This window comes from Gopherus flavomarginatus, chromosome 5 (genome assembly GCF_025201925.1).
Source record: "Gopherus flavomarginatus isolate rGopFla2 chromosome 5, rGopFla2.mat.asm, whole genome shotgun sequence".
NCBI classification, from domain to species: Eukaryota; Metazoa; Chordata; order Testudines; family Testudinidae; genus Gopherus; species Gopherus flavomarginatus.
In genome coordinates, this window is record NC_066621.1 from 44,206,243 (window position 1) to 44,229,889 (window position 23,647).

At 48.4% G+C, this 23,647-nt stretch overlaps 1 protein-coding gene across 1 annotated transcript in view; it reads left to right on the plus strand.

Moving 5' to 3' along the window:
* The window catches only part of LOC127051018 (sodium/hydrogen exchanger 10-like), a 336,647-nt gene that overhangs the window by 38,563 nt on the left and 274,437 nt on the right, over positions 1-23,647 (plus strand). The window contains 2 exon segments of the mRNA XM_050952807.1: positions 9,163-9,279; positions 12,091-12,252. Coding sequence (XP_050808764.1) covers positions 9,163-9,279; positions 12,091-12,252 — 279 coding nt within the window.

The following is a 23,647-nucleotide window of genomic DNA, read 5'->3' on the forward strand; positions in this document are numbered from 1 at the left end:
CTTTAAAAGAGATTCCTTCGCAAGTATTACTGATTTGAGCCATCTGCTTATTAACATCCGTGCAGGTGAAGCCCCTGATTCCATTAGTGTGTTACAGTAATTTAATAAACTATCGTTACAGTCTTGACTCTTCATTTTCCTTGGTTAGTATCTGCTTGACTATTTGTACATATTTTTCAGCTAGTCCATTGGACTGTGGGTAATACAGACTTCTATCCATGGGTAGGAAACCCCAATCTTTCGCAAATGTTTGAAATTTCTCAGATATGTGTTGTGGTCCATTATCCATAACCCCATCTCTTTCAATGCTGGAACCATCTACAACTTGCAAGACATTTGAGGTCGCCTGATTTCCATTTTGCCTGATCTGGCATAGTATTACAACAGACAGATGGGTATTAGAAATTATCCAAACTGGTTACTCCAATCCCCTTACTTCCAACCCCCCTACTCACCTCCTGTCAGGGTTCCCTCCGCACTCTGAACTCTGGGGTACAGATGTGGGGACCTACATGAAAGACCCCCTAATCTTATGTTCCACCAGCTTAGGTTAAAACTTCCCCAAGGCACAAATTCCTTTCCTTGTCCTTGGACAGTATTGCTGCCATCACCAAGTGATTTAAGCAAATATTCAGGGATGGGGCCACTTGGAACTCTATCACCCCCTCCCTCCCAAAAAAATCTCCCCAAGCCTCTTCACCCCCTTTCCTGGGGGGGGGGGTTGACAATAATATACCAACTGTTAGGTTAACAAAGTGAGCACAGACCAAATCCCTGGTTTTTAGGACACTGAAAATCGATTAGGTTTTTAAAAGAGGAATGTTATTTAAAAAAAAAAGTAAACGAATCACACCTGCAAAATTAAGATGGAAGATAACTTTACAGGGTAAATAAAAAGATTTAAAACACAGGATTCCCCTCTGATTCTGCTTCCCAGTTACAAAACAGGAATAAAATTACCTTTTAGCATAGGGAAAATTCACAAGCTAAAACAAAAGATAATCTAACGCATTTCCTTGCTATTACTTACAATTTTTGTAATCTTGGACACTTATTTCAGGTAGGGTTTTAGGAGCTGTTTTTTTCCTGCCCTGGTCCCTCTCTATCTGAGAGAGAACAACAAAGAGAGCACAAACTAAAACCTCCCCCCACAGATTTGAAAGGATCTTCCTCCCTTATTGGTCCTTTTGGTCAGGTGTGAACCAGGTTATTTGAGCTTCTTAACCCCTTACAGGCAAAGGAGGGATTTTATGCTACTCTTAGCAGTATGTTTGACACCCCCGTTTCCTGTCCCTCTTCGGCGACCCCTCTCATAAACATCTACTGTGGGAAGAGGTAACCCAGCTCATATCTCTTGGAGCAGTAGAACCCGTACCATCCGAGTATAGAGGGAACGGGTTCTAGTCCCACTATTTTCACCCACGAAAGCTCATGCTCCAAAACGTCTGTTAGTCTATAAGGTGCCACAGGATTCTTTGCTGCTTTTACAGAAAAAACCAGGAGATTGGAGATCTATCCTCGACCTATGGCGACTCAACAAATATGTGAAAAAACAGCTATTCAAAATGGTCACACTAGGCTCCATAAACCCAGCATTAGGAAGGGGGGACTGGTTCTCAGCCCTCAACCTCCTGGATGCATATTTTCATACATACATACGTACATCCCTCACATCGAAAATTTCTACGATTTGTAATAGGTCAGGACCATTTCCAATACAAAATTCTACCCTTCGGCCTTTTCACTACGCCTTGGGAATTCTGAAAGGTATTAGCCATAGTAGCTGCCTATCTACACAGGGAGGGAATCATGACATTTCCTTACTTGGATGACTGTCTGCTGAAAGCACCAACACTACAAGCAGCCATAGAGTCCACTGAACACACAGGTTAGGCCTTCAGATAAACATACAGAATGTACTTTAACACCAGTTCAACACCTGAAATTTATTGGAGCAGATCTCCACTTCAAGGCAACTGCCTCCCTACCAACAAAATAATTTCTGACTCTAACCAACTTGATCTCCACAGTGCAAAACAGCCCTCAAGTGTCTGCCAGAACTTGCCTACAAATTCTAGGCCACATGGCCTCAACGATGTTTGTTGTCCAACACGCAAGACCAATATGCGGTATCTACAAGCTAGGCTCCAGACAAATTATGTCCCACGTAGGCACAGTATAAACAAGCGCCTCACCATGCGGGTACAATCAAAGACTCCTTTTTATGGTGGCCCAATCCGTACAACATCAGGGGTGGGAGGGGTGCCCTTCCTACAGAATCCACCATTGCTCACTATCACCGCAGATGCATACGTTCTAGGGTGGGGAGCACGTCTGCAAGTACATTCTATACAGGGCTGATGGTCGATAGTGGAGTCCCATTTTCTTATAAACCTGCTAGAACTGCGAGCAGTTTGGAACTTGCTCCCTCTTCCTATTGCTAATCAGAGACAAGATGGTGCAGATTTTCACGGACAATGTGGCTTGTAGATTCTACATAAACAGACAAGAGGGAGCATGATCACACTCCTTCTGTGTGGAAGCCATGCGACTTTGGCAGTGGTGCATCAAGCACAATGTCCGTATTACGGCATCAGACCAACCTGGCTGTCAGAATACCCTGAACAGGAAGTTTTAGCGTGATCACTAGTGGGAGTTGAACACATGGGTAATCCTGGACATTTTTCCAACATGGGGGTTCCCAACAATAGATCTTTTTGCAACTGCACAAAACACCAAATGCCCCCAGTTCTGCTCCAGAGCAGGACTCGGTCCACACTTTATGGGCGACACCTTCCTCATCAAGTGGAATGCTCCCTTACTGTACCCCTTCCCTCCCACCCCCCTTCTAGCCCGTATGCTTCACATGATCAAACAAGACGGATCCAGAGTGATCCTAATAGTCCCCACATGGTCATGACAAACAGGGTACCCTTATTCTGCACATGGCCATCTGTCCACCATGCACACTCTCACTTCTACCTCACTGCTATCGCAGGACGCAGGTCACATTATCCATTCAGATCCCTGGAGACTTCATCTCAAAGTTTGGCTACTGCATGACTTAAACAGCTATAGGACAACTATCCAACTCACGTACATACATAAATGGAGGCGATTCAACTCATAGTGCCAATGCAAACATTCTAGACTACTTGCTGGAACTCAAACAGACGGGCCTCTCCATGAGTTTGATACATGTACATCTGTCCATCATCACAGCATTCCATCATAAAATAGATGGATTCTCTACATTTACGCATCCGCTCCCTAAATGCTTTTTTAAGCGTCTTTCCAGTTCCTACCTGGAAGTTCAGAACCTCATGCCACCATGGGACCTTAACTTAGTCCTCTATGCCCCCACCTTTTGAGCCCAAGGCTATAAGCTTCCTGCTACACCTTTCCATGAAGGTTGCATTCCTAGTGGCCATTCCATATGCCAGGAGGGTTGGAGAACTGGCAGCAATCATGACCGATAAAGATAAAGTATCCCTTAGACCACATCCCAAGTTCCTACCTAAAGTTGTCTCATCTTTTCACCTCAACCAACCAACACATGTACTGACATTTTTTCCTAAATCACATGTGGACAAGCGACAGTCCAGATTACACTCCCTGGGTATCCTCAGGGCTATAGCCTTCTTCATTGATAGAACAAAATCTTTTCGCAAGTCTCCAAAACTGTTTGTTCAATCTCTGAATGATTGAAAGATAATGTCATTTCCAAACAAAGTCTATGCAACTGGATATCAGACTGCATAAAAGCATGTTACTTCTAGGGTGACCAGAGGGCAAGTGAAAAATTGGGCCAGGGGGTGGGGAGTAATAGGTGCCTATATAAGAAAGAGCCCCCAAAATTGGGACTGTCCCTATGAAATTGAGACATCTGGTCACCCTAGTTACCTCCAGCATAAACAGCAACCCCCTATGGGGGATCTGCATGCATTCTACCAGAGGCCTCTCAGCCTCCATAGTGTTTCTTAATAATGTTCCCATCACAGAAATCTAGGGCCAGAAGCTGGGCTTCACCATGCACATTTACTCAGCATTGCGCTTTGCAACAACTTGCATCTTCTGATGCTATGTTTGGGCACACCATACTTCCATCTGCTACAACTTCAACTCCAAAGCCCGCTCTTTCCACCAGAGGAGACTGCTATGAAGTCACCTAAAGTGGAGCACCCACAGGGACATCACTCAAAGGAGAGAACATTACTCACCTTGTGCAGTAATAGAGGTTCTTTGAGATGTGTGTCCCTGTGAATGCTCCATTACTCTCCCTCCTCCCCTCTGCTTTTGAGTTTTATTACTAGACTCTGCTATAGAGAAGGAACTTGCGGGGGGAGGGGAGTTGGTGTCACAGTGCCAGAACCTCCCTTTATTGCACAAGGTGAGTAATGTTCTCTTTTAAAGCTCTTTTAATCAGTTGTTGGAACCTTAATCCCAGAAATCTATTTTCTTCCTTATTCAGGTGCAGTCTATCCCATGAGAACAGTTGACTGTCCATGAATGCCTCCCAGTGGTCGAACATCACAAAACCCTTTTTATAGCATCATTGTCTGAGTCATCTATTGATCATTATAATTAGGGCCCTAGCAAATTCATGGTCCATTTTGGACAATTTCATGGTCATAGGATTTTTAAATTGTAAATTGCATGATTTCAGCAATTTAAAACTGAAATTTCATGGTGGTGTAATTGTAGGAGTCTTGACTCAAAAAGGAGTTGTGTGGGAATTGCAAGGTTATTGTAAGGTGGGTGAGGGGGGTTGCATTTCTGCTACCCTTACTTCTGTGCAGCTGCTGCTGGTGTTGCTGCCTTGAGAGCTGGACGGCTAGAGAGCGGCAGCTGCTGGCCGGGAGCCCAACTCTGAAGGCAGAGTCGTCGCTAGTAGCAGCGCAGAAGTAAGGGTGGCATGGTATGGTATTTCCACCCTTACTTCTGCACCAGGGTGGCAGGTTTGTAGAAATTTTAGTGGTGCCCAGAACCTGCCCCTGCCCAAACTCCACACCCCAAACTCTGCCCCCCACTTGCCCAAGGCTCTGGGAGGCAGTTTGGGTGAGGGAGGAGGTCTTGGGTGCAGGCCCTAGGCTGGGGCAAGAGATTGGGGTGCAGGATGCAGACTCTGGGAGGGAGTTTGGGGATGGGAGGAGTGCAGAGGGATGGGGTGCAGGGGTGAGGTCTGTGGGGTGTGGCTGCAGATGAGGGGATTGGAGTGTGGGAGGGGCTCAGCATGAGAGTAGAGGTTTAGGGGGTGAGGGCTCTGGGGCTGGCAATGTGGGGTTTGGGGTGTGGGAATGGCTCAGGGCGAGAGTAACAGGGTGAGGGCTCTGGCTGGGACTGGGGATAAGGTATTTGGGCTGCTGGAAGGACTCAGGGCTAGGGTGGTAGGGGGTAAAATCTCGGGGGGGGGGGTGCGCTCTGGGGTGGGGCAGGGCTGGGGATAAGTTTGGAGTGCAGCAGGCTGCTCTGGGATGGGACAAAGAGAAGGATTCCCCTCAGCCCTTTCCCTGCTGGCAGCAGCAAGCTCTGGGGGAGGAGCCCCCCTTTCCTGCCCCAGCAGCACACTGTCACTGCATGTGCTCCTAGGGCCTCTCTCCGGTCCAGGAATCTCCCTCATCTCCCCCGTGGTGGGTGCCATGGGGTGCTGCGTGTGTCTTCTCCCCTGCTGTTGCCCCTGTCTGTAGCTTCACTGGGGGTAAGGGATGGGGCTGCCTCCTGGCCCAACATGGGACAGGAGCAGTGACTGTGGGTGGGGGGAGGGGTGCCAGAAAAGGGAAGGGTTTGAGGGAGAAGGACAGGCTCAGAGTCAGTCTGCCCTGGCAGTGGAGAAGTATGGCACTAGGACCCTGCGGCAGCAGTCGCTGCAGGGAGGAAACAAAGACGGAGACGCTCTGGGGCCCGGGAAAGGCGAGTAGGGGAGTGGGGGCAGCAAGTCAGGGCTATGGGATACTCGGGGGGGGGGCAAATTTTGGTGGAGTTGGGCCACTGGCTCTGAATAGGGAACTCGCCACCTATGTTCTGCGCTGCTGCTGGCGAGGTGCTACATTCAGAGCTGGGCACCTGGCCAAAAGCCACTACTTTCTCGCCGCCCAGCTCTGAAGGCAGTGCAGAAGTAAAGGTGGCAATACTGTGACCCTCCCCTAAAATAACCTTTTGATCCCTCTGTAATGCCATTTTGAATCAGAACTCCCAATTTGAGAAACACTGGTCTCCCCTGTGAAATCTGTATAGTATAGGGTAAAAGCATCCAAAAGACCAGATTTCACAGTCCGTGACGCATTTTTCATGGCTGTGAATTTTGTAGGGCCCTAATTATAATCTTGTGGTGCTTTCTAGGGAGGGATAGGATTCCACTGAAGATCACCTGAGCATCCATATCTTTAAGCATTTTCCCCAGCCTGGTGAAGTCTTCCTTGATGCATTTCACTGAGAATTTATCAGTATAATTTATTCCCACATGAGGGACAATCAGTGGATTCTTTCCTGCTCCCATTAGGAGCCTCTTCAGCCTCATCTCTGCATTCCATATTTTAGCTCCCAATAGACATCATACCCTTCTGTTCTCCAGATCCACTCCAATGACAGGCCTGTCCAGGGGTGGCTCTAGACACTTCGCCGCCCCAAGAACGGCGGCATGCCGTGGGGGGCGCTATGCTGGCTGCCGGGAGGGCGGCAGGCGGCTCCGATGAACCTCCCGCAGGCGTGCCTGTGGAGGGTCCGCTGGTCCCGCGGTCCACCAGAGCTGCGGCTTTGGTGGACCTCCCGCAGGCATGCCTGCGGGAAGTCCACTGGAGCTGCAGGACCAGCGGACTCTCCGCAGGCACACCTGCGGGAAGTCCACCAGAGCCGCCTGCCGCCCTCCCGGCGGCCGGCATAGCGCCCCCCGCGGCATGCCGCCCCAAGCACGTGCTTGGCGTGCTGGGGCCTGGAGCCACCCCTGGGCCTGTCTGTTCTTAGGAGGGAGTTCCCGGTCACGTACATTTGCCTCTTCCTGGTGTTGGTGCAATTCTCTGGCTTTCCTCCTGTTCTTTCTGGCTGTAAATCTTCTTGTCTTCATTTCTCACTTGTAATCTTTTGCAAATCATCCTCTTGTCATGGTATAATTCCCCACTCTGAACCTTAGCGTCCAAATGATGGGGTACCAGCATGAATTCCTCTAAGCTCAATTACCAGCTTAGTACTTGTAGCGCTGCCACCAACCAGGAATTCCAGTGCCTGGTACACTCTGTTCCCCCCAAAACCTTGCCTGGGGACCCCCAAGACCCAGACCCTCTGGATCTTAACACAAGGAAAGTAAACCCTTTCCCTCACCGTTGCCTCTCCCAGGCTTCCCCTCCCTGGGTTACCCTGGAAGATCACTGTGAGTCAAACTCCTTGAATCTTGAAACAGAGAGGAAAATCCATCTCTCCCCCTACCAGACTCTCCCTGAGAGAGAAAGTAATCCTAACACAGAGAGAAAATAACCTTTCTCTCCCCCTTCCCTCCTTTCTCCCCACCAATTCCCTGGTGAATCCAGACCCCGTCCCCTGGGGTCTCACCAGAATAAAAAAACAATCAGGTTCTTAAACAAGAAAAGCTTTTAATTAAAGAAAGAAAAACAGTAAAAATTATCTTTGTAAATTTAAGATGGAATATGTTACAGGGTCTTTCAGCTATAGACACTGGGAATACCCTCCCAGCCTAAGTATACAAGTACAAATTAAAATCCTTTCAGCAAACTACAAATTTGAACTCTTTCCAGCCAAATACACATTTGCAGATAAAGAAAACAAACATAAGCCTAACTCGCCTTAACTACCTAGTACTTACTATTCTGGACATATAAGAGACTGTATCAGAGAGATTGGAGAGAAACCTGGTTGCACGTCTCTCAGAACCCAGAGAGAACAGCAACCAAACACTAACAGCACACACAAAAACTTCCCTCCCTCAAGATTTGAAAGTATCCTTTCCCCTGATTGGTCCTCTGGTCAGGTGACAGCCAGGCTCACTGATCTTGTTAACCCTTTACAGGCAAAAGAGATATGAAGTACTTTTGTTCGATTAACTCTTACTTATCTGTTTATGACACCTCTATTCTCCTGGGGCTCCAAACTCTGGCTATCTACACTTCTTATACCCCTCTTTTTGTAGGACTCGTCATATGCATAACATGTACTAAATGCTGCTAATGAAAACTTTCTGAACTTTTGTGCTAGGGCACATAGACACCATCAGTGGGATTCACATGTGCAGAACATTTGAAAGAACCACAGTTACTATCCGGCAGTATTCATTCTATACTTATCAGTAACAAGAATTACTGGAGATGAGCCTTTGCATATTCACACTTTGTGCTCTATGCCCCACTTCCTTGGAGTTTCAGGTTAGGAATTCCTAAATTATTGGAAGAAATTGAAGGGCAGTTGAGGCCATCCTCATTGTTCATACCTTCAGAACCCTCCAGGATGGGAGGGGGAAAAGGGGGGAAGAGGGATGAATAGCCCCAACAGACACTGCTTTCCAAAAGATGCTGGAAGCTTGTGATGCCAGCTACTTGATCCCACAAATGTGAATATGCAGAGGCTAATCTTGAAGAACTCCTGGTTATAAGCAAGTAATCTCCATTTATGCAGCCACCTCTCTACTTATCTTCCAAATTATTGATTCTATTCAGATACTCTGGAAATATATTTTCTGCATCAACATACGTGCCTGTTGGTTGTACAAACTCAGATTACCTCAAATTATTTTCATGGCTTGGTGTTTGACTTTAAGAATGTGAATCTGTGGAAATTGAGAGAAATGCTGCTTAGGATAAGTAACTTAGGTCTTGTCCACATGCAGAAGTTGCACCAGTTTACCTTAAATTGGTTTTTAACTGATTTAGTTAAGCTATTGCAAATCCCTTTGTAGACACTCTCATTTCATTGTAAGAATGGCTTATTCTGGTTTAACTTAAACCTGTTCCAAATCAACTTAAACTAAATTGAAATAAATTTGGTTTAAGTTGAAAAAAGTGTGTCCACACAACCTTTTGTGCAGCAGGTTTACTTAAAGTGGATTAAAATCACACCTTAGGTTGAATTGGTGCAATTTTCATGTAGCTAACCCCCTGATTTTCATTAGTGTAGTAGAAGAGTTTCATATAATAGTTTGTTCTATTTTCTTTTTTTAAGGTCTTTCAAAAATCATCATTCATCTAATTAAAGGAGAGTCTTTGTTCAATGATGCTACCACTGCAATTGTTTTTGAAATTTACAGGGATCTTGTATCTGACCCACATACTGAAGTTGGTAAGGCAATATTTTCCATAATATTTATTCTCTTTTCATCCTCAGTTATTCTGAGGCCTGTGAGATCCTAGTTATGCAACCGAACTCTGATTTCTCTGGTAAACACACACTAAAATCTATGAGAAATTGATACTTCTGAAACAGGATAAAATATATTTAAAACATTCTGAAGTAAAGATGCATAACAGTACTGAATGATACTAATTTTTATAATGTTAAATAGTTCAGTAAAGCTATTTGGGTTAAAATAAACACCTTGTTTTTCATATTTCCTGTTGCCTCAGAAATTTCAAAATTGTGACATTTTAGAATTGACATTGTATAAACTGATTATAGCAGTTGGGAAACCAGAAGGTTTGGCCACTGGGCTGAGCATGTGTGTTGCAAGAATCAGATTTTTGTCAGTGGATTGTGAGGGGGCTTATTTGGAAGACACATATTTACATGTCCGACTTTAAGCTCATTGGGAGTTTCAAAGATCCAGTTGGGCGCCCTCTGCTGGCCATCCTCCAGACTGCTGTGAGGAGGTCCAAGCCTCTGGATCCTTGAGTGTTTTAAGCCTCCAAAGTTTGCACAGAGTCCAGTCACTGCTCAATCTTGGGTTCCCTAGGCACAACCTCAAGGTGCAAATTCTCTTTGTCTAATTCTCCCTTCTGAGAACTGTAATCCACTGTCCAGCTGCCTTGCCTCCCTCCTGCCCCGAGCATAGGGTTAACTCTTCAGACTCCCTCATACTTAAATATATCCTCTTTCAGAACTGTACCTCAAGCTGTAAGCCTTCTGATTTATAGTTTAATTCTTTCTGGAGGCTCATAGTAATTGCAAAACATATAACACACATGGATTAACTTTCCACAGAGTCTAACACATTTGCTTATGTCTTTAATCATATAAAGCACAAGAGAAAACAAATCATTTGGAAAAGAATAAACATTCTAACTGCAATACACCCTTCCTAGCTAATCCTTCCCATGGGAGTCCTTAGGGGTGACCATCTGCGTCCAGCAAAGCAGACAGGGTTTGCTGCTTCACCCAGGCTTCTTCACTCTGGGGTGCTTCTCCTTCATGAAGTTCTCTTTCTCCCAGCTCCTATGAGTATGCTCTCTTCTGCCACGTGCTTCCTTTTCCTGTGTTCTTTCTCTCATTTGTATGCCCCACTTCCAACATCTGCTTCCTTTGTTGTGTCTTTTGGTAACATTCCACAGATCCAACCTTCCTTCCCCCCTCCCCGTCCCATCCCTGCAGAGGGGCAGGGTAAAACTGGTTTCCTTAAGCTTGAGGTCACATGTTATTTCACAGTGTTTTCACCTGAATTGGGTTGTTGAGTTCAAAGTACTTTCCTGTTATCCTCAGTCTGAGGAAGGCATGCTTTTCAGGCTGGTAAGACACGGTGGATTCACACAGAGAGAGAGGCGTTCATGATACAGTGATTTTTATTATAAAATTTCATTATGTCAACCAGAATTCATAATTTGGACAGACAAAGCTCCCAAATCATCATAGGGGACTTATCAACACTTCTGAATTTTAGGAGGCTTATAAGAGTCTGACCACCACAGGTCTTACCCTATTGTGGCTGTTTAGAGAAAGGGACCAAACAAATTTATTTTTCACCATTTTTGTTATAGGGAGTGTATTTATCTTTTAAAGACTCTGAAGGATCTTGTGTTTCCAATCACCTCCCTGTTGGAGGTCATCAGGAGGCCCTCAAAAGGATTTGGTCCTATTGTCAGTTTTATGTAACCTTTTTTAAATTGACAATATTGACTATGCTTCGTGTGTTTTTGGAGCTGAAATCAGGGGCGGCTCCAGGCCCCAGCATGCCAAGCGCGTGCTTGGGGTGGCATACCGCAGGGGGCGCTCTGCCGGTTGCCGGGAGGGCGGCAGGTGGCTCCGGTGGACCTCCTGCAGACGTGCCTGCGGGAGGTCCACCAAAGCTGCAGGACCAGTGGACCACAGGACCAGCGGACTCTCCTCAGGCAAGCCTGCTGGAGGTCCACTGGAGCTGCCTGCCACCCTCCCGATGACCGGCAGAGCACCCCCGTGGTATGCCGCAGTGCTTGGGGTGGCGAAATTTCTAGAGCCGCCTCTGGCTGCAATTTCCCCCAGTGTTCATGGCAGTCTTGTTTCTGAGCTTTGATGCTTTGTGTATAGTTTGCTGTAGTCACCATAGTCCTATACCTCATGACAGATTGTTGGGAGGGGTTTTTTAGAGATGAAGTAGAACTGTGGCCAGTGTTGAGCTTGGCATAAAATTTGAAAAAGTTCAACCATGGGTAGGCTCTTACCTTTGCAGCCAATCTCCAGCAGTCACTCTTTCTGAAGGTCTGTTGTTCTGGATGACCTTGGAGTTAAACACTGAAAGATTAAAATCATTATCTGACATTGCATGCAAAGATATGAAAGAGTAAACTCATTTTTTGATAGAGATGTCAAAACCCTCTGCTAGCTTAGCTAATTCACATATTTAAAAATACAGTGGAAATTTGCTTACAAAAATTCATTAAGATTGCTGTTGTACTACAATACTTTCTTGTCCTCAAATATCTTTCTTGGTTGTCATAAGTCTGTGGGGTTTTTTTGTTGTTGTTGTTGTCAAACTAATGTTCTTTTTGAAAATATGCGGAGAGAGCTTAACTGAGTGTTTCCTAGTTATCGAATGTTTGAATTTGGTGTGTTGAAGACTTGCATTCCAGAAGATATAGGGACAAGAAGTCACTCTTGTGCAACAGAAATTTTAACTTCACTTGAATGCATTTTTTAAATGTGAATTACTAATTTGTAATTCAATCTTATTTTCTTCTTTTACAGCAAAATAAATTATTATTAAACTAGTATTAAAATTTTTTGCAAGTACCATATTTGGATTTTTGAGTTCAAGAATAGTTATATATTGGCTATCTCATATCTTCAGTGATGGATTAACAGAAGTAATTCTCAGCTTCTCAATGACATACCTGACTTTCTTCATTGGTAAGATAAGGAATAACTATGCCCCTACTAATTCAACTAAACAAAACTGAACCTGATTTTCTGAGGGGATTTTTTTGTTACGCGTTTTCAAATATACATTTATTTACTAACAAAAATGTTATATTACAGTGATGTTAACCTAGCCATGTGTGACATATTTAACAGCATAAACAGAAATATGGTAAATTACATATTTAATATCTAAACCTAGGAATAATTAATAAAAAAAATAAATGTTATGTGATCAGGTTAATGTTGTACTGAGAACCTTAAATTCTGCATTGTTACTTTGCATGTGACTGCTTTTATTTTAACTTTAATATTACATTAAAGAAGCATCTTAAAATTGTATATAATTTCTTATATCTGCCTGCCTGTAAATCCAGGTGCCTTAGTTACCATGAGTCCAATTTTGCAGGGTAGAGAGGAATTAAAACTAATAAATGGAAAAACTGTAAACGGTTAAACAATTTTAAGCACTGCAGGTCAGTAAATGAAAGTTATACTGTTCTCATACTAACATTAACAAGGCTATGTTGTACATCTTTTTATTTTATTATGTAAGTTTAACATGATTAGTTATATGTTAAATTATATTCTTTTAAAAAGAAAAAAGATTACAAAATATTACATATGGTGTTTGCAAAATGGCCACATAAAAGTTTTCAGTGCAAATAGGTGGCCTCACATGGACAGTCAGTATATTACATAGCACTTTTTTTTTTGCTTATGTCACTTTTGGAGAACTATGAGTAGACAATGAAATTGCAGAATTTATATTTGAGGCTCAAGCTTTCTGTAGTCTTGGTGTTCTTCAAATCAGGTGGGCAAAGTAGTTCATCCAGGCCAGGGTAGGAGTCTTTGTCTCATGTCAGACCTCTCAACTACAATGCACGGTGCTCTCAGAGGTAATTCAAAGCTCCAGCCTCTCTGAAAGGAGTGCCTTTATATTTAAATCATTGAAAGGGCCACACAACTTTATATCAATAGAACATAGGGGCTTGGGGTTCATGAGAATTTGTCCATTTATTCTGAGAGGCTAAAAGCCCATACAAATATTTTTCCAGGTGAATCATAATATGTATCAGTGTTACGTATAATGCTCTGGATCACAGACAATATAGACACTTGCATTTGTGCTGATACAGCTTTTTTAACTTATGATCTTCAGAAATTTTCCTGCCCTATTGTTGTTGAAGAAATAGTGCACAGATCCCCTTAAGTTAGAGATTGATTTTACCCATTCAGAGAAAAGAGAGGTTTTCTTATCTATTAAGAGTCGATAAGACCATTATTCTGTTGTAATGTGGTTTGCACTGTTAGTGTGCTTATTTGTTGTTTGTCCTATTTCTGAAATATTTTTCATCGAGGCCAATCACTTTTTCTTTATATCTAGTTTCAACTTCGTTTTTTCTCTGTTTTATTATTGTTGGTTAAGTGCATCACTTAAGCCAAACTTGGGTGTGATTTTCTTATTCTTATTTAACCATTTCTCACTCCAGCCAAGTGCCTCTCCCCTCTCAATTTATAAATATACTTAAATAGCATTCATGGGTGAGGCTGCTAGATCATCTGCATTGGTGGCCAGAACTTCTGCTCTTTCACTAATCATTTCTGCTTGTTCAAGAGTGACTTAAGCAAAACTTTCATCTGGTTAGAGACTGACATTGCCCATTACAGAAATACCATTTACAGGTAAGATAGAAATCTATTTAAATTTGAAAACTGTGCACAGTACGTTTTTTACATAGAAAGATATTCTTCTTCTTAGAATGATGTCCCTGTGGGTACTCCACTTCAGGTGTCTGTGCACCCCTGTGCTGTTGATCGGAGAATTTCAGCAGCAGTATCCATCTGGATTGTGCATGCACCGTGGTTGTCTTGCAGCACCATCGGCATCTCATCTATTGTATGTGCGACTCAGCACGCTCAGTTCCTTCTCAATTGGTCCCAGCCTGAGCTGAAGCTCCATAGCGATGTCCCAGCATCTGTGACAAGCCTAGAAAAACTAGTTTGAAATAGTTTAAAGTTTCATATATAGTTAGTAGTAGTTTAGCTAGTCTTCATAAGTCTTTGTTACTTAAATTTTTTCTTTTTCTTTCCTCAGAGCAGGAAACATTCAACCCCACTCAACAATGCCTGGTTCTCCTGGTTTTAAAAGATATGGCGCCTGCTGAGATGCTATCCCTGTCTGACAGTCATTCCCTCTGTGTCCATTGTCTTGGTGAGTCACACATCTCTCAGAAGTGCACTCAGTGCAGTACTTTGAAGGCCAGAGCTAGACAGGATTGAGACCTCCATCTGAAGCTCCTCTAACTGGCCTCTGGGTGGCCGAAAGACTCCCAGGTACATCACCCTCAGTGAAGGATAAGGCTTATTCCTCAAAAAGATTGAGGAAAAGAGCTATGACCTCACCACAGAGACTAAAAAAAAATGGTCTTCTTCTAGGTCGCTGTCCTCAGTGCCAACTGCATCGCAGGTAAGCACCTTTGAGGCATCAGGCACCTCTGGAACCATCCAAACTGGGACTCCATTTGAAAGAGAAGGAGTCGAGGCACACATCTAAACCTTCCTCCTCCTCTACGGCACCAACAACACCGGTGAAATACACAGTGCCAAACCCCTCACCAGTGGCTGTGCCACCACCACTAGTGCAGACAACTTCCTTGGCACCGACAGAGAGGGCTAAGATGGCATAGTCCACACTGAGCAAGTCAGGTCGGAAACCATTGGCAACGTCCCTGGCACCATCTAAAATACTGACATTGGTATCAAAATTGACGGCACCACATCAGTTTCTACACCAGAAAGACATCATGGTATCCTCAGTACCACTCTTGCTGCTCTTCAGCACTGATGACTCCCCAGAGCATATAGCACTGGAGCAATCAGCCTCACCCACTGCCCCTCCATTCTCTAGCATTGAGGATGATAAACAGGAAGAGGTTGCTTTTGCTTTGCGGCACTCTTCACCTGTCAAAAACAGACCGCCTTTGGGACCCATGAAATCAAGGGCTCAATGTGGGCAAGATATTCAGCCTTAATACGGACAGCCATGGATGTGCCCACCCATGCCTTTTCCCATGCAGTGGTCACCCTGAGACCCAGGAGCAGCATACGGGGCACATTACAACTGACCTCCAACCCCTCTTAGAGGTGAGATAAGATTGCCACCACCGTGCTGCATACCGGAGACCTCTGATGTCCCTGAGGAAATGGGGGACGAGAAAGAGGAGGGCACAGAGCAGGACATGATCTCACCTGCACATAACTCCTGATCAGCAGACAAAACCATAATGCTCCCATCACTGCCGATGATTTTAACCAGTTCCAAAAATTGTTTAAAAGGGTAGTGCAGAGTCAGGAAATCCCTGTGTCTGACATGCAGCACAAACTCCTCCAGATTCTCCAGACCTCTTAAACCTCTAAAATTGCGCTATCCATAAATGATGCCCTGATGGAGCCAGGAGAGGCTGTTTGGCAAACACCAGCTACTGTCCCACTAACATGTAAGAGGGTGGACAGGTAGTATTACATGCCCGCCAAGTGTATAAACTTCCTTCCCCCCTCCTTTTCCCCCCCACCCTTCCCCCAATTTCCTGGTAATGGAGTCCTCAAACCAACACGGCAAACAGCCGCCATATAGATCAACTCTGCAGATAAGGAGTGGAAGAGGCAAAAGGTCTTCTCTTCTGAGACCTTACAGTTCTGTGTAGGAAACTACCGCATGCTCCTGATACTAAACTACTTAAGATAGTTAAAACCAAAGCAGATTGTGAAGAACTTCAAAAAGATCTCACAAAACTAAGTGATTGGGCAACAAAATGGCAAATGAAATTTAATGTGGATAAATGTAAAGTAATGCACATTGGAAAAAATAACCCCAACTATACATACAATATGATGGGGGGCTAATTTAGCTACAAGAAGTCAGGAAAAAGATCTTGGTGTCATTGTGGATAGTTCTCTGAAGATGTCCACGCAGTGTGCAGAGGCAGTCAAAAAAGCAAACAGGATGTTAGGAATCGTTAAAAAGGGAATAGAGAATAAGACTGAGAATATATTATTGCCCTTATATAAATCCATGGTACGCCCACATCTCGAATACTGTGTACAGATGTGGTCGCCTCACCTCAAAAAAGATATTTCAGCACTAGAAAAGGTTCAGAAAAGGGCAACTAAAATGATTAGGGGTTTGGAGAGGGTCCCATACGAGGAAAGATTAAAGAGGCTAGGCCTCTTCAGCTTGGAAAAGAGGAGACTAAGGAGGGATATGATAGAGGTATATAAAATCATAAGTGATATGGAGAAAGTGGATAAGGAAAAGTTATTTACTTATTCCCATAATACAAGAACTAGGGGTCACCAAATGAAATTAATAGGTAGCAGGTTTAAAACAAATAAAAGGAAGTTCTTCTTCACACAGCGCACAGTCAACTTGTGGAACTCCTTATCTGAGGAGGCTGGGACTATAATAATGTTTAAAAGGGAACTGGATAAATTCATGGTGGCTAAGTCCATAAATGGCTATTAGCCAGGAAGGGTAAAGAATGATGTCACTAGCCTCTGTTCATCAGAGGATGGAGATGGGATGGCAGGAGAGAGATCACTTGATCATTGCCTGTTAGCTTCACTCCCTCTGGGGCACTTGGCATTGGCCACTGTTGGTAGACAGATATTGGGCTAGATGGACCTTTGGTCTGACCTGGTACGGCCGTTCTTATGTTCTTATGGGCAAGTATGACTGACAGCTATGGCAAACTGAGTTCTTTTATTAATGACCTTCCAGAGGAGAGGCGGGAACAGTTCAAAGATTTAATCCTTTAGGGACAACTTGTCGCCAGAACTGCACTACAAGTGTTCCTTCATGTGGCAGACACGGTGGCAAGAACAGCCATGGCTGTTGTAATGCACAGGGCATCCTGCCTGCAATCATCAGTAAGGCTGCAAGTCTGTCACGGAGGTCACAGAAGTCACAGTTCTTCTTCGAGTGATTGCTCATATCCATTCCAGGTAGGTGTGCGCGCTGCGCGTGCACGTTTGCCGGAAACTTTTTTACCCTAGCAACTCCAGTGGGCCTGCAGGTCGCCCCCTAGAGTGGCGCCACTATGGCACTTGATGTATACCCCTGCCGGCCCGCCCGCTCCTCAGTTCCTTCTTATCGCCGTGTCGGTTGCTGGAACTGTGGAGTGCGGCTTGCTGTCCTCCACGTACCTAGCTCTCCTGTACACTGTTCGTAGTCGTAGTTGTAAATAGTTTTATAGACAGTTTAAAGTAGTATACTAGTTAGTTGTTTATTGTATATAGTTGTATAACTTGTTTGCGGGTGGGCCGTTGCCCTTCCCAGCACCCGGCACCGGTCTCATGCCTGGTTCACCGGGCTTCAAGCAGTGCTCGGCATGAAAGAAGCCGATGCCGACTAGCGATCCCCACGACACGTGCCTCAAGTGCCTGGGGGAATCGCACATCAGTGAGAAGTCTCGTATATGCAAGGCCTTTAAGCCTCGCACAAAGGAGGAGAGGGATCAAAGACTCCGCGCTCTCCTAGTGGAAGCGGCACTGACTCCGGTACCGGCGGCGCAACCGGCCACTTCTACTCCGGCACCGGACCGCGCCGGCACCGGCAAGACTCCCCGGCACCGTCCATCCCCGGCACTGGGAGCAGATCCAAGACCCTCGACGTCTGCAACACCATCTAGGCAGGCTCGAGTGGAACGCCCGGCACCTACCTTGGCCGCGGCACCGCCTGCAGGGCTGCTGTCGACTCCAGGTCCGGAAGGTCCGTCGAGTCCAGCCCCTCCTAGCTCCCCCTTGAGATCAGGGGTCGAGCTGTTAGTCCCATCTACGCCGGAGACCTTTGCCTCGGCACGGGACTTGATAGCGCTCACGGAGCCATCGCAGCCTCAGACCATGGCACCCCCAGGACGGGTAACCTCCAGAGGCAAACCGATGCTGAGAGCGCTGTCTCCGGAGTCCAGGCACCGATCACCCCGGAGACGTGAACGCTCGCACTCGGGGCGCCGCTCGCAGTCCCGGCACCGTTCTCCCCGGCGGTACCAGTTGCACTCGCGGCGCTGATCAGCATCTGCACGGTCCCGGTCTGGCTCCTCTTACCACCGGCACCGAGACTCTAGGAGCCGTTCACCTCGGCGTTCAGCTCCTCGGTCGACCTCCCGGCACCGAGCCGGTGGTAGGTCCTGATCCCGGTCGAACTCCCGGCACCGCGTCGGTGGCAGGTCCCGGTCCCCACTGCCATCCCGGCACCGCGCTGAACGAAGATCGCGGTCCCACTCTCGGCACCGACCTCGAGGCAGATCCCGATCCGGATCCCGGCACCGACTACCACGCCGTTCCCGGTCCCGATCCCGGCACCGGTACGGGTCGCGGCACCGATCCTCGGCACCGAGGAGATCGTCGGCGTCGGCATATAGAGAGGTCTATCAAACTGGCTCAGCGCCTCCATGGCCTTCAAGGGAACCATCCGTGTCCTCTCAGGCAGAGAGCGTCTATGCGTTGGGCCAGGACAGACACTCGGCCCTGTTTCAGGATCCTCCACCTCAGGAACGAGGGCCTCAACAGTGGGGGTTTTGGATCCCATGGGCGTACCGCCAAGCCCAGGGTCCGCAACATATCACTCCCCGCCCTGCAGCGGAACGCAGGCCACCAGAGGCAACGGTGTCTAGACCCCCACCCTCCTCGGAAGCAGAAGACAGGTCCAGCCACCAGGACCCAGAGCTCCCTCCAGTGACGGAGGTGCGGCCCCAGACAGAACCCCCCGTGGACGCTCTGTTGCCAGGGGTTTCCTCGTCGTCTTCCCCGGATGAGGCAGTGGCGGGTACCTCGTCCTCCAGCCCTCCCCCTCTAGATCTTAGGGCACACCAGGACCTCCTCCGACGCGTGGCACAAAACCTGGACATTCCAGCAGAGGAGGTCTCTGAAATTGAGGACCCTGTGGTGAGCATCCTCTCCGCCGATGCGCCCACCAGAGTGGCCCTGCCTTTTATCAAGACTATTCAGGCCAACGCCGCTACTATCTGGCAGTCACCGGCCTCCATCCCTCCGACCGCTTGAGGAGTGGAAAGGAAGTACATGGCCCCCTCGAAGGGCTATGAATACCTGCACGTTCACCCGACACCCTGCTCCCTTGTGGTCCAGTCGGTGAACGACAGGGAGCGCCACGGTCAAGAGGCCCCGGCGCCCAAGTCTAAGGAAGCGAGACGGATGGACCTCCTGGGCCGCAAGGTCTATTCAGCGGGGGCGCTACAGCTCAGGGTCTCGAACCAGCAGGCCCTCCTTAGCCGCTACTCCTTTAACTCTTGGGTAGCGGCGGGAAAATTTGCAGAGCTGTTACCGCAGGACGCCCGTCAGGAGTTTACCACCATCCTGGATGAGGGCAAAAAGGTAGCGAGGACCTTGCTACAAGCCTCCTTAGATGCTGCGGACTCGGCCACTCGGACCCTTGCCTCGGGGCTTACGATGCGCCGCGTTTCCTGGCTTCAGGTCTCTGGCCTTCCGCCAGAGCTCCAGCATACTATCCAGGACCTCCCCTTCGAAGGCCAGGGCCTGTTTTCCGCTAAAACAGACCCCAGACTAAAGGACCTTAAAAGACAATAGGGTCATAATACAGTCTTTGGGGAGGCATACGCCTGCGACACAGCGCAGGCCATTCCGGCAGCAGAACCAACAACAGCAGCGTCGGCCGTATCCTCAGTTCCGTCCGCGGCAGGACCTCACTAGGCGCCGCGGCAGGAACAACCGACGCAGACAGTCGGGTGGCCAAACGGGGCAAAACCAAGGCTCCGCCAAGGCCCCTCCTGGACCCAAGCCTTCATTTTGAAGGTGCGCCCGAGGGCGCAGTACCAGTTTCCCCTCCGGATCCTTCCCCGCAGTTTTCCAACTGTCTTTCATTTTTCCTCCCGGCGTGGACCCAAATAACATCAGACCGTTGGGTCTTGCGTACTGTGCAGGCCGGTTATCGCCTGCAGTTTTCATCGCCCCCCCCCTCCCACCCACCATCCTCGTCCCTCTTCAGGGACCCCTCTCACGAGCAATTCCTCCGTCAGGAGGTGCAGACGCTCCTCGTCAAGGGAGCCATAGAAGAGGTTCCAGAGAGTGAGAAGGGCAAGGGGTTTTATTCCCGCTACTTTCTAATCCCCAAGTCCAAGGGGGGCCTCAGGCCTATCCTCGACCTGCAGGAACTCAACAAGTATATGGTAAAGTTGAAGTTCCGTATGGTATCCCTTGGAACCATCATCCCATCCCTGGATCCCGGAGACTGGTACGCCGCCCTCGACATGCAGGACGCTTACTTCCGTATCGCCATATTCCCCCAGCACAGGCGTTTCCTCCGCTTTGTGGTCAACCGCCAACATTATCAATTTGCGGTCCTCCCGTTTGGCCTCTCTACAGCCCCGAGGGTGTTCACGAAATGCATGGTAGTCGTCGTCGCATACCTTCGGCGCGGCCGCATTTATGTGTTCCCCTACCTCGACGACTGGCTGATCCGGGGCACATCGGAGCTGCAGGTCCGCGACCACGTCCGCAGGATCAGCAGCCTCTTTGCTGCCCTAGGCCTCGTGATCAACGTGGACAAGTCTACTCTGCTCCCCACGCAGAGGATAGAGTTCATCAGGGCCGTTCTGGACTCTACTCTAGCCAGGGCCTTGCTACCCTTGCCCAGGTTCCAGTCGCTGTCGGCCATCATTCTGCGCTTGCAGGCGGCCCCGCTGACCTCTGTAAGAACATGTCTGGCCCTCCTGGGACATATGGCGGCCTGTACATTCGTGACAGCGTATGCCCGACTCCGCATGAGGCCTCTTCAATCTTGGCTCATCGCGCAGTACCGGCCGGCCAGACATTCGTTGGACACAGTTGTCACCGTTCCCCAAAGGGTACTGGACTCCCTTCGGTGGTGGCTGGACCAGTCCGTAGTCTGTGCGGGGCTCCCGTTCCATCCGCCCCAGCCCTCGGCATCCCTGACTACGGACGCCTGAGATCTGGGCTGGGGGGCGCACTGCGGCACCCGAAGAACTCAGGGCCTGTGGACCCCTCAGGAGCTGGACCTCCACATCAACATACGGGAGTTGAGAGCGGTCCGTCTTGCTTGTCAAGCATTCGTCCATCACCTTCAAGGTCGTTGTGTCGCGGTGTTCACCAACAACACGACGACCATGTTCTACATCAACAAGCAGGGCGGCACCAGGTCCTCTCCCCTATGTCTCGAGGCGATGCGTCTCTGGGAGTTTTGTATAGCCCATGCCGTTCACCTTTCCGCCTCCTACCTCCCGGGAGTACGAAACACTCTAGCGGATCGACTGAGCAGGTCCTTCCGCTCGCACGAGTGGTCCCTCCGCCCAGATGTCACCCTCTCACTCTTCCAGAGGTGGGGTCGACCCCGGATGGACCTCTTCGCGTCCAGGGAGAACAGGAAATGTCGAACATTCTGCTCCTTTCAGGGTCGGGAGCCCGGGTCTATAGCGGATGCCTTCCTGATCCCATGGGCGACCCACCTGTTTTACGCGTTCCCTCCCGTTCCGCTGATACACAGGGTCCTCCTCAAGGTGCGCAGAGACAGAGCTCGTGTGATTCTGATAGCTCCAGCGTGGGCCAGACAACATTGGTACCCCATGTTGCTGGACCTCTCAGTAGCCAACCCAGTTGCCCTGCCCCTTCATCCGGACCTGATCAGCCAGGACCACGGCAGGCTCTGTCACCCGGACCTTCAGTCTCTGCACCTTACGGCATGGCTCCTGCGTGGTTGACAGGCTCCGAGTTACGCTGCTCTACCCCTATTCGGGAGGTTCTCCTGGGCAGTAGAAAGCCTTCCACCAGGGCTACTTACTCGGCTAAGTGGAAGCGTTTCTCCTGTTCGTGTTCGGAGAAAGGTCTTCTCCCTATGGAGATTCCCATCACCACTATTCTGGACTACATCTGTTCCCTCAAGGCCCAGGGTCTGGCGTTGTCGTCCCTTCGGGTCCACCTAGCGGCTATCTCCACGTTTCATCCTGGAGGGGACGGACGTTCTGTCTTCTCCCACTCTATTGTGGCGAGATTCCTGAAGGGACTGGAATGTCTTTATCCACAGATCCGCCCTCCTGCCCCTTCATGGGATCTCAACCTGGTCTTAACTCAGCTCATGGGTCCTCCATTTGAGCCGTTAGCTACTTGCTCCCTGCTCTATCTCTCATGGAAGACCGCCTTCCTAGTTGCCATCACCTCAGCTAGGCGGGTGTCAGAACTACGGGCCCTCACAGTAGATCCCCCGTATACGGTCTTCCATAAAGACAAGGTGCAGCTGAGACCACACCCTGCCTTTCTTCCCAAGGTGGTCTCAGCTTTCCACATTAACCAGGAGATCTTCCTCCCCGTCTTTTTTCCCAAAGCCCCATTCGTCCCGCAGGGAGCAACAGCTCCACTCGCTAGATGTCCGTCGGGCGCTAGCATTTTACGTGGACGGGACCAAACCATTCCGCAAGTCCCCCCAGTTATTCGTGGCGGTAGCGGACCGGGTCAAGGGACTACCGATTTCCTCGCAGAGGATATCTTCCTGGGTTACCTCCTGTAGCAGGACCTGTTATGACCTGGCCCGTGTTCCGACGGGCCGTGTGACTGCTCACTCCACCAGAGCACAGGCGTCATCCCTGGCTTTCCTTGCCCGTGTGCCGATCCAAGAGATTTGTAGGGCGGCGACCTGGTCATCGGTCCACACATTCGCTTCCCATTACGCCCTGGTTCAGCAGTCCAGAGATGATGCGGCCTTTGGCTCTGCAGTGCTTCAGGCCGCGACTTCTCACTCCGACCCCACCGCCTAGGTAAGGCTTGGGATTCACCTACCTGGAATGGATATGAGCAATCACTCGAAGAAGAAAAGACGGTTACTCACCTTGTAACTGGTGTTCTTCGAGATGTGTTGCTCATATCCATTCCACACCCGCCCTCCTTCCCCACTGTCGGAGTAGCCGGCAAGAAGGAACTGAGGAGCGGGCGGGCCGGCAGGGGTATATATCAAGTGCCATAGTGGCGCCACTCTAGGGAGCGACCTGCCAGCCCACTGGAGTTGCTAGGGTAAAAAAGTTTTCGCAAGCGTGCACACGCGGCGCGCACACCTACCTGGAATGGATATGAGCAACACATCTCGAAGAACACCAGTTACAAGGTGAGTAACCGTCTTATTCCATGACCTCTGTGACTTCTGCAGCGGCCAGCAGCAGCAGTTTGGGTGTGTGGGAGGGGACTCAGGGCTAGGGGCAGGGAGTTGGTGGGTGGGGTGGGGGGGGCGCTTGCCTCTGGGTGGGGGGCTCCTTGGCTCCCACTGGCGTGGTCCTGAGGCTACTAAGTGGAGGAGGGGCCAGGGGGCTCCGTGTGCTGCCCGTGCCTGCAGGCCCTGCCCCCATAG